The sequence below is a fragment of the Leucoraja erinacea genome, chromosome 27 (genome assembly GCF_028641065.1).
Source record: "Leucoraja erinacea ecotype New England chromosome 27, Leri_hhj_1, whole genome shotgun sequence".
Classification (NCBI taxonomy): Eukaryota; Metazoa; Chordata; class Chondrichthyes; order Rajiformes; family Rajidae; genus Leucoraja; species Leucoraja erinaceus.
The window spans coordinates 13,580,844-13,592,948 of NC_073403.1; the positions used below are offsets into that span (position 1 = coordinate 13,580,844).

Genomic DNA, 12,105 nt, shown 5'->3' on the forward strand with positions numbered 1-12,105 from the left:
TTTCTATGACGGCTCATTCCGTATTGGGAAAGTCCTTCTGAATGGAGAAGTTGCGTCAAATTTCTCTTTTAAACCTTCCCCCGCTCACTTTAAACCTATGCCCTGGTTCCCCTTTCCTGGGAAAGAGACTGTGTGAATCCACCCTATCTATGCCTCTCATGCATTTATACACATGTATGAGGTCATCCCTCCAAGCAAAGCCCTGGCAACATTCTTGCAAATATTTTTTGCACTCTTTCTAACTTAATGACACTCTTATTGCAGTGTAACCAAAACTGTACACAATACTGCAAGTGCAGCTTCAGCATAGTCTTGTACAACTGCAACATAACTTCCATACTCAATGTCCTGACTGATGAAGGCGATTGTGCCGAATGCCACCTTCACCACCCTATCTTTCCTGTAACTTTCAGGGAACTATTTACTTATGGCCTCGGGTCTCTCTCTTCTGTGACACACCACAGGACCCAGCGTTCACTGTAAAGATTCTGTTCTGGATTTATTAATAAAAATGCAACACCTCGAACTAATCTGTATTGAGCTCTGTTAGCTGTTCCTCGGGCCACTTACCTAGCTGATAAAGATCCCACCATTTCATTGTCCACAAGACCCTGGGACAACTGGTCTTTTTGATTTGGTGCTGGCGGGATGAAAGAATGATACATACTTAGAATGCAGCATGGTTTTCTGTGAAACCTATGTGACATAGAAGCTGTGACATTTACAAAACGAAGTTGATGAAGGATCGCAAATCAGTAATACCCTGCTTTTATTGTAAAAGCATTCAACAGTTTCAATGATCCTTGTTAATTCAGAGCATTCTAACCACATTTAGAAATATTTAATTTTTTCATTCAACCTGTTGTTATTGTGGAGTAATGCTGGAACTGAACATAATTCACGAGAGCTCCCCCATAATGATGACAATCTCTTTTTGGGTGTTTGCTGTACCGCCAGTGATTTATCCATACTCTCAATGGCTGCCATCAAAATTGCACTTAATGAGAATAGTGTGCGTATGCTCACCTTTTGAATATACGTAAATGAGTAATTCAGCAACATTTGGTGTGAACAACATGTTGACTAATAATTGCCCTAATAGTTGATCAGAACTAGTGCTGATTTAATGTTGATCTGGTATTTTGTGTCTTTAAAGGGGCTGTACAATTACCTTCAATGGAGGAGCATTTTCTATACCATAACAGTTCATAGAAATTCTCCTTATTTCCACTCTAGGCAATTAATGTAAGCATTTCCATCAAAACCTTCTCTACCCTGAGAAAACTCTCTTCTAATTTAGACCCTCTGCCTAACCACGGTCCCATCAAGTACATTTGAATGAAGAAGGTATCCTTTGGCCCAATTATTGTCATATAGTGGCTGCCTGTCACCGAGAAAATTTCATAAATATAATGTCACAAAAATCCACCAAGGATATCCAGGAATAATACACAGAAAAGTAGGGCTTATCACACATGATGTAAGAGAGAGATATATTAAAGGGAGAATGGATAATTTGTTATGAATAAATAAAGGAGTCTTGGCATAGAGTTGTGCAGAGTGTAAACAACTCGTAGAACTGTTGGGATGAGTACCCTGTGTAAAATGGGGTTTGTGAAATAAATAATGCATTGTGTGGTTATATGGTGTGCATTATTTTTCCCTCCACTTGCCCCATCCCTCCCTGCTATGGATTAGTTCTAATTTCCATTGAAGGTACTAGTAGTAAATGGATACATTTCATGCCAGGTGTTCCAATGAATAAAGAAGATCAAAAATGAAATCCCTCCATGCTATAAATGTTACACATGGTAAAATCACAGACAGCTTATTTTTACAACAGACGTTTGCATTTCCACTGGAGCCCATCAGAACTCAGTTAATGTTTATCTTTCCGACAAAATGAGATTCGTTGTGAGCCGTGGTCCAGGATTTATTGCTTGATCCTGTTGTTCTCCTTCAGAATTCTCAGGTTGGTCAGTGCCAGAAGTGAGAAGGTTTTTGTTTCAGATTGCTGGCTGTTTTTTCCTTGTGCTGTGAGTAATGTAGAAACACATGGCAGGTTTTCACAGAAATCACTGTTCTTCTGTGAGCTGCTATTTCCTGTTCAGCACAGAAATTTATTGGGACACTGAGATGTGTTTTTATTTTAAGCTTCTCTGCATAAATTCTGTCGGCGGTCTATGTAAGTCACTGCATAACGTCACCTACATCTGCTGACTAAACATTTTTTCAATAATATACAAAGTTTGTTTTATTGGTGGATTAAAAACAAGTTAAGGGAATATTATATAGTGGGAATAGATACACAGTAGTATTTTCTTACTATTCTAATTTTCTCATTTTAGGAGATTTAATTTTAGATTTGTGTGTGCCAGTAAAGCACCACATTTGTGTTGTGCAAATAACTAAATCAGGTGTAGCGAGTGAAATTTGAGCAAAAATACATTTAACTCCTCAAAGAAATTTCGAAACCCATCATAGTCATGATATTTCAGAGGGAACTGGAGCACCTGGAGAAAACTCACACGGCTACAGGGCGAACGGGCAAACTCCGTACAGGCAGCACCTGTGGCCAGGATCAAACCCAGTCTCTGAAGCTGTAAGGCAGCAGCTGTGCTCTTGTGCCGTCCCCAGTGTGTCAGCCACATTTTTGTGAGTTCAGAGGTTACACGTGGGCTGACCAGGCAAGATAATATATATTTACCCCTGTGGTGGCTAATAGCAAACCATTGCCACAATCTTTGCAGTTCTAATTATCAATTAACATTGTAGAATAACTGAATTTAAACTCCACAGCCTCATTGTGGGATTTAAGTCTGGTTTCTAAATTGTTAGTCCAGGCCTTCGGTGTATGAGCTTGCTGGTAACTTCACCAATGTGCTATCACCAAATTACACAGTGAAGAGTGAGGCAGCTATGCCTTTCCTTGTGGTCAAGCATTATCCACTTGTTATGCTTGCTGGCAACTGGTAATATAAAGAGAGTCTAGGACTGTAACAAATGAAGTTGTTAGAAGGAACTGAAATCTTTGGTTGTGCTTATCTAATTCCTTTTTTCAAACTTTTAGACAACACATGCACCTCCTGCTGTTTCGAAACAGGTCCGCATAAAGGCCTCTCAGTCTGTCGGGGACATTCTCAACACAATCTACCAGCCGCCAGAGTCACGAGGCCGACATCTCTCTGTCGGTGAGTATATAGGTATAGAGTCATAGAGCTATACAACAGACCCTTCAACCTCACTCATCCATGCAGATCAAGTTGCCTAACTGAGCTGGTCTCACTTCCCTGTGACAATCCCATATCCCTTTATGCATGTACCTATCAAAGTGCCTTTTAGCTGTCATAATTTGTACCAATCTGTGCCACTTGCTCTTAAAGCCCATATTTACACCACTCTCTGTATGATAAATTTGCCCATGGGTCCCTTTTAAATCTTTCCCCATGGATCTTAAACCAATACCCTCTAATTTTAAATCCCCTGCCCAGCGGACAAGATGGTGGCGTTATCTTGGCCCTCGTGATTTTATACACCTCTTTAAGGTCGCCCCTACATTTCAGGGGAAAAAAGTCTTAGGCTAACCAACCTCTCCTAACACAACACCCGAATGCTGACATCCTCATAAATCTTTCATGTGCCCTTTCCAGTTCAATCATACCTTACCAACAGGAGGGAGACCAGAAATGTGCACAGTACAGGTCGAATACCAATTTATTTATTTTTTCTGCCACCCTCTGGTCCAGAGCATTTCTAGATTATCCGTTTTTCCGGGTCAACAAAGATGGCATGATAATGAATGAACAATACACCCCAGGCTCGCTAATGACACCTCTCCCGTGTCTCTAAAGCACCATGGAGTGCCAGGAACTTACAAAAAAAAACAAAAAAAAAAACATAAAATGTAAACTGAACGTAAATGGAATGACCTACCAATCCATCCCCGGCTCGTACCGTCTCCACGGCCATTTAAAGTCCCGACTTCTGACCCACTTCTGACTGCTTACCACTCTCGGCTGACCTCTTGCATTTTATATCGCTCTACATTTTCCAATTTTTTTTTTAATTGAAAGAGAAACTACATTTGTTTTCCAAATGCCTCAAATTCAAGAATGTAAGATCCTAGCTTGTTGCTTTCTATCATCAGCCAATAACCGGTAAATCCCCAACTGCTCTGCAGCGGTCCCACTGGAAAACCAGGAGTTCTTTCCTTTTTGCAAAAGGGATCCCCACTTTCATTTCAATTCTGGGCTGGAATCAGTCAATCAAGCTAGTATAAATTTGATTTGATTTTCTGTCAATCTGTCAGATGATATAGTTGCTCTTGGCACAATGATAGACAATAGGTAGTATGGTATATGATGCATGCACATTCTCACCTTGAGGGATCTTGCAGTGCACCTTGCCAGATTTAAAAAAGGAATGTGCAAAGTATATTAAACCAGCAAATACTACAGCATCACCTTTTTGATACTGTTTTGTTATCTCTAGACTTCAGTAGCTGAATATTTAAGCATCTTCTTAATAGTGTCTGTGGTGCTTTTGCTAGATTAATCCTTGCTATTGATTTTTTGTTTAATTCCCTCTAAGTGTCGTGTTATGAATGTTATGCTTGTTTTACAGTGAGGGTGTAAGAGATCTCAGAAGGCCTGTGATGCAGCAGTAGCATATTACTCAGTTGTGTGTTTATCTGTGAACATGATATGAGTTTAGCTGCATTTGTATTTGTGGGAGAGATAAAGATCAGGCAGGATGAAAATGGTCCAGAGCTCAATGCTCTTGTTTTTCCATCCACTTCCTTTGATATACATGGCTTTGCGAGACTTCCCCTTCCTGTTAGCGAGATGTTGTTTCCACAATAATATTTGGAGGCTGGCCAATCAGATAAGGACTGCTTTTAGTATTGTGTGAAGGAGCGTTTGAGATGTGTTGGAAAAAGTGAAAGTTGTGGGGACGTAGTAATGCATTTGAGCCAAATGTTACATTATCTTGTTGGTTTGTTTCATTTGGAAGAGAATGAGAATGTTGAAATAAATATTTTGTATTCCTGCGCTGCCAGTAACCTCATGGAGTGCTGTTTCATTAGTCGAACTCTCCAGCTTGGAGATGAAATTGTGAAACTTTTTAATGGCCACTTTTCCAAATCACAGAAAAGAAAACTTTGATTTCAAAGTTAACACCAAGCCTTTGGTGTATGAAGACTGCAGAGAAGAAAAAGACAAAAATGTTATAAATCTCATTTGTCAAATATTCCAGGCTACTCATTCTGGCCCTTGTGATTCCAGGGTAAATGGTGTGGTTAATTCTTAACTGTCCTCATTGTTAACAAATCATTGCCACTGCCCCTTGTAACTGCATTTATCGCTCACCTCTTCCCTTCCCATGGTTCAGGGACCCAAACAGAATTATCTGTGAGGCAGTGATTTACTTGTACTTCCAATCTCGTTTACCGCATTCTGAGCTCAGGTTGAGCGATCACTTTGTGGGCCACCTGCATTCAGTCCACAGGGGTGACCTTGACCTTCCCATTCCATGCCGCTTTAATTTCCCATCCCACTCTGATCTATCGTGCTGTGGCCTCGTGCTCTCGCGGTGACCCCAACACAAGCTTATAGCATTCAAGAAGGAACTGCAGATGCTGGAAAATCGAAGGTACACAAAAAAGCTGGAGAAACTCAGCGGGTGCAGCAGCATCTATGGAGCGAAGGAAATAGGCAACGTTTCGGGCCGAAACCCTTCTTCAGCTTATAGCACCTCATTTGTCTGGGCACATTTCAGCCTTCTGGACTCGATAATAAATTCTACAACTTTCAGATAACTTCATTTATCAGTCAGTATGTCATCCAGTATGTCATCATCAGTCTGAAGAAGGGTTTTGGCCCGAAAAGTCGCCTATTTCCTTCGCTCCATAGATGCTGCTGCACCCGCTGAGTTTCTCCAGCAATTTTGTGTACCTTCGATCTTCCAGCATCTGCAGTTCCTTCTTGAACACATCCATCTGTAATATTGGCTCTTTTTTCTCTGCAGTCGAGGCAAAGAGAAAATTGGAAAGCAAAATCATACAATAAGCAGTTTAAAGATTGCTTACAGCTTCCACTGTGAAATCGCACAATAGACACATTTAGGTGCTAATTTGCATTATTCATTGAGAGGCTTGCAAAACACCAGCCCATAAAAAGGATCTTGCAATATTTTGTCTTTTCTCAAGTGAATAGGGTATAAAATGTCGAAATTCCTCAGATAACTTTCTGGATATATTGACGAACCAGACAGATGCGTCAAACACGACCCTTTATTGCACTGATCCTGCACAGTTACTTAAACATATGCAAACTGAGCCTATTTTATTAGGCTTGACACAAAACTGGGGGGACAGATACAAAAACACATTAGCACAACAACAAAATTATACAAGAAGATAGATATAAAATGCTGGAGTAACTCAGCAGGGTCAAGCAGCATATTTGGAGAAAAAGAATAGGTGACATTTGGGGTTGGAACCCGATTATACAAGATTTCTCATGATCATTTTAGATTGATTGTATACCATCTTGCTGCATTATTAGATAGAGATATCAATAGCTCTCACTCAACCACTTGACTGCATTAAACCCTTTCTTTATCCCCATCATGATTATAGACTCCGGAGTGAGGGGCAATGGCATGCCTTCATATTCCAAGTCAAGCCCCTTGGTCAGTTTTGATTGAACTCCCACCATTATTCTTTGAATACTCTTCCACTATTATACACCTGCTGTACATACACATCAACACCCAAGTCCTTCCGAACAACAATGCTGCAACCTGGCCCATTAATAAATACGCTGCATGCTGATTTGTTTTACTTGGTTAGGTGTTTCTCTATGTGTAGGAAAGAACTGCAGATGCTGGTTTAAATCGAAGGTAAACATAAAATGTTGAAGTAACCCAGTGCGACAGGCAGCATCTCTGGAGAGAAGGAATGGGTGTCATTTCGGGTCAAGGCCCTTCTTCAGACTGATCAGGTGTTTCTCTATTGCAGGTTCTCCAAACACTGGTCGAAGCTCTCCACCCCCAGGGTATGTTCCAGAACGGCAACAGCGGATAGCTCGCCAAGGGTCCTACACCAGCATTCACAGTGAGGGGGAATTCATCCCTGAGCACATGGAACAAAGTGTGAGTAAAGATTTTGGCCAATAATGTGTACTGAAATACAAGAAACAAAAGTCATGATTTCTTACGGTTATTTTACCCTTTGAGGATATTCATTACATCAGTGATTCCCAATCATTTAAATATATGACCAACATGTTCACGCATTGTAAAATATGAATCCCTTTTTGTTTAGCGATACAGTTGTTTTTATTCTGCTTGTCAATTCCAAAGTAGCTTTTAAGTTGTTCTGTATTTCCTGATGGAAATAATAATTTCATAACAAATTTAACCCTGTTAACACAGTGTTCCTAATTCATCAGTTGTGTTAGAGCCAATTTGCATTATGGAAATACACATTACAGCAGAACTGCCTCTGCCTCCTACATTCATATCCACACCATCAATGTATATGACAGTCATTAATGTATTTCAGTGTATTTATAGCAGACAGAGTATCGCTCTTCAGCTCCTTGTATTCTGACTTAAGCTCCCGTGTTAAGGTCACAAAATTGAAGTGTGTCTGCAGTTGGAATGGCATTAGAATTTCATGCATCAAAACCTGCTTGTGCAGATCAACCTCGCTCTACAGGAGGTCTGACCGGATACATCCTCTCAATTCAGCACTTGACCAGCCACGTTTTGGGCTTGTATTCGATAAAGGAAAATTTTATTTAAAATTCTATCTTGTATTGATGCTTAATTTCTCTTCCAGTGCTATTCCCAAATGGGGAGACGGGCAAGAAATTTATAGCACGAATCAACCAGATAGCTAATAGCATCATGCAGGGAAGGAATTGCCAATGTTAAGTAAACCTAAACAATAGCTGGAACGTTGGAAACCTGACTCCCATGTGATGCGTCAAAAGCATCTGAGCAATGTCGATAGTTATTGACAAGATCTGACATCTCAGAGTTTTGTCAGAAATATTGCAAATGAGCCCCTTCCTAATGATTTCTCCGTGTGAGGTGGATCACTCAGCCAGCCTCATCAACCTTGTAAAGTCCTTATTATCTTTGCCTAAACTTCAATCCTTTGATACAGTTTATGATTCTGCAAATCACTTAAAACACTCTGCCAAAAGAAAACCTAAATCATCAACATGCTTGCTGAAATGGGTCCTGATGTGCCCGTCTCATGCAACTGAAAATTAACTAATTTTCTAAAAGACAATAATAATTAACCATTTTCTTGATTTTTATTTTTGCTCAGTTATTGCCAACCGGACGGACTGTCCCAGTAATTGCTTTGTGGTCACTTATGTGGTGCAAATTAATGTCAATATTTACATGTACAGCAAAGAGACACCGTGATGTTAGTACTTCATTCATTTTCATTGGCCAGTTGCTGACAGTTTTACAATATCCTGGTTGTAGCCGCTTTATCCAGTAATTGTTCAATTTACAAATGTTTTATTTGCTCTTTTGCAGCAACGGTATTTTTGCTATAAAAATAGTGTGACATTTTGACAAGCACAATCTATTAAAATGCGATGTATTGAAATACCCAATCTTTTAAATTTTAAAAATAATTCTGAAAGGTTTTCCAGGAACCCCTCTCTTTCTTAAATTGAGGAATGACTTTACGGAGATTAGCAGCACTATTTGCCCTTCAAAAGGCAGGAAGGAAGTGTCCTCCAAGACCCGTGAGGTTAAAGTGCAGCTTCTGCTGCTTCCCAAATAGGAGCTGGGAGTGTGACTAACTTGTTTTCATTGTGAGTGAATCATTCCAGGTGGGCCTCTGATTTCTGGCTCAATCTGCAAAACCTCTTGGCATCAAATTAATATCGGCTACAGTCTTAAAAGTGGAAACAAAATGGTATAGTTGGGAAGGGGAGACATCGAAAAAAAAGTGTCGCTGAATGTGAACAATTTGAGAATTCCACATGTAGCTGAGTAATTTCTGAATGGATGCTTGTTATGAGACAATAGGTTTTATATAGACTGTGGAAGTCAGAGCCATACAGTTGGAAACCGGCCCTTCGGCCCAATTTTTTCATACCAACCGAGATGTCCCATCCAAACTTGTAATGTTGGGCAAATATGCCTCCAAAACATTCTTATCCATGTACAAGCCAAAATGTATTTTAAATGTTGTAATTGTAGCTGCCTCAATTTTCCCTGGCAGCTTGTTCCATATACCCATTGCTCTCTGTGTGGGAAAACGTTGTCCTTGAGTTCCTATTACTTACCCCCTCACCTCTTAAATCTATGCCTTCTAATTCTTCATTTCCCCTTCTCCGGAGAGCAAGATTCTGATCATTTACCCTGGAAAAACGACACAGTGCATTCACCCTATCTATTTCCCATATAATTTAATACACCTGTTTAAAGTCACCTCTCAAAGTGTGCAACACAACAAACATCTATAAATGGCTGTGTCTTCATAATTATTGAATCAATGACAACGGCAAGTCACTTATTCTACCATATTCAGCTCTTCCTGTTTATCCTTGTGCAGTGCCCGCTTGTGCAGTTGCTGTGAATAGTATTGCAGCTCACGCTGCCTCTGAACATGTAGACTTGTTCCCACTCATGACTCTATCGCTTGTCTCCTTGCCACCATAAACTGTCTGCCTGTTATCTAAATACCCCTCTGTGCCCATGGGTTTACTGGAAAGGCTGCAGTTTATCTCTCTGATGTGAAAGCACCTACAGTTGCACAGTTCTGATGTTTTGCTGTTGTACAAGTAGCCTTCCACAGCTTTCACTTCCTGTAACATTCTTCTACACAGAACGCAGACAGACAAGCTATCTGCTTGCGGGTCTCTGCTTGTGCTGCAGATGGTGGGACCCTGCCAGAACCGACCTCACTGACTCACCATCTGCTCTTTACCTCACTGAGAGTATATATACTTCATTCTTTCTGCATAATTTATTTACTCTGTCTGGGCCTGAAGGAAAAACTCATGTCATTTGCCATTTTAAAATAAATCTGAACTTGCATTAGCACAGGACTTCTCATGAATTTGGGGTGCCCCAAACCACATCAGAGTCACTGAATTATTTTAACTATCTTTGAAGTCCAGTCACTTTAACCACATAGGAAATTCAGCAAATCATTTAAGCATAGTAAAGATCCACCAACAGCAGTGACATTGAGACTAGAATATATTTTTCAGTGATATTGGTTGAACATTAAAAGTTGGCCAAAGAAGCCTGAACCATGAGTTAACATTTAATATGCAACACAGCTTGTTGGGCAGTGCCTTGACTGGGGTGGGCCCAGAAGATAGTCATGAAGGTGGTACGTGAAAAGGTGGAAGCCCTTCTGCTTTGTGATATTAATTCTCACCAGTATTGTGATGTTATCTTGTGTCTTCACGGATGACACTTCATAGAAAGCAAAAGACTGAGCTTATCTTCTGAACATGTGAAAGTGCTTGACACAAAAATATTAAAGTCATTCTTCTCTTATACTTAGCCAATCTGCACACAGCAAAATCCCAGAAATAGCCCGTGAGTTTTATTTTGTTGCCATTGATAATGGGGAGGTTACTGAGCACCACACTAGGAACATATTCTACCCTTTCAGCGGTCTCTGCATAACTTGCAGTACACATACAGTTTATGCACATGGTTAATGATGCATCTACAAACCTGGAGCTATTAATGAAACCTTTGCCTTTGGCTTTCTCACTTGCAACTCAAACAGTTCACTCCCTTGAGCACCACTTTAACCATATAACCAAAGTTACTATAACAACAAGAGAGCTTTTTGTAAATGGTAGTAGTTTAATGATTTGTAAACTGAAAATGTGAGGTGCAGTTGAAGTTATCAAGAGTGCAAGAAGATATGGTGCAGCACAACAAATTATAACTAAATTATAATGGTGCTCAATCCAGACGATGGAAATGCTTCTAAATTTTGTACGAATATAGTCAGCTATGTTCCACATGGTGAATCCTCGGTATGTGCAAGAATGTACATATAATTTAGGGAAATATTCATTGTTGTCTTCTGTTCATGTAAGATGGGTTAAATAATACATTTCAGGAGTTAGGATTCCATTCAAAAATGTTCAATCCAAAGGTTGCCTGTAAACTGGAGGCCTTTAAAGTGCAGATATTTTGAATGCACATTAATTGTATTCCCATAGGGGGGGGAAGGAAGAGCACTCAAAACTAGAGCTTCCTGGTTAAGTTGATTGAAATTGAAATTAATCAGTGAAAGTAGAACCCAAATGAATAGAAAGTACAGTGTACTGTAAAAGGAAATAAAAGGGCCAGTGAGGGTGTGTGATTTATTGTATTATTGGTGACGTAGATGGGAATCCAAGGTATTTTATGAATATAAAAGTAATGAAATAGATAAGTTGAGCTAAAGCCAAAAAGTGATTCTTGTTATAGAAGCAGTGATAAGCCTGCGAAAGATTGGTGGGTATTTTGCAGCAGCCTTCCATTTAAAATGAGAGAAGGTATCATTCTTACGATATTGGAAAAGGTTTAAAAGGTTATCAACACTAAAACTAGAGGAAGAATGTGGAATTTTAAAAAATGTATCCTAGATTCCACACGTGGTCAAAGCGGAGACGGGAGAAGCTTTGGTTAAAATCTTTAAAACCTTCTTGGATAAGGCAATGCCACCAGATGTCTGGAGACTTGAAATTGTCATTCATGTGCTGGAAAAAAGGGAGAAGGATTAGCCTGCAAACTCATGTTTTAATTACCAAATAATATGGATGAAGTTTTTTTTGTTGGTGTTTGATATTGTGATTGCCTGGTGTTACTTTTCAAAATGTTTTGAGCCACAACCAAATAAGCAAAGGGTTAGAAGCATAGCATAGTGATTTAACAGGTCTCAAATACGTAGAAACATAGAAAAATAGGTGCAGCAGTAGGCCATTTGGCCCTTCGAGTCCGCTAAAATCCGTACCCGTTCCTGCTTTTTCCCCCGTATCCCTTGATTCCTTTAGTCCTAAGAGCAAAATCTAACTCTCTTGAAAACATCCAGTGATTCGGCCTCCACTGCCT

The 12,105-nt window shown here is 39.8% G+C and overlaps 1 protein-coding gene across 1 annotated transcript in view; it reads left to right on the forward strand.

The window, feature by feature from the left end:
- The window catches only part of map3k3 (mitogen-activated protein kinase kinase kinase 3), a 100,891-nt gene that overhangs the window by 37,210 nt on the left and 51,576 nt on the right, over window positions 1-12,105 (forward strand). The window contains exons 7-8 of the mRNA XM_055657091.1: window positions 3,071-3,191; window positions 7,022-7,155. Of these exons, the coding sequence (XP_055513066.1) occupies window positions 3,071-3,191; window positions 7,022-7,155 (255 nt within the window). The remainder of the gene's footprint in view (window positions 1-3,070; window positions 3,192-7,021; window positions 7,156-12,105) is intronic.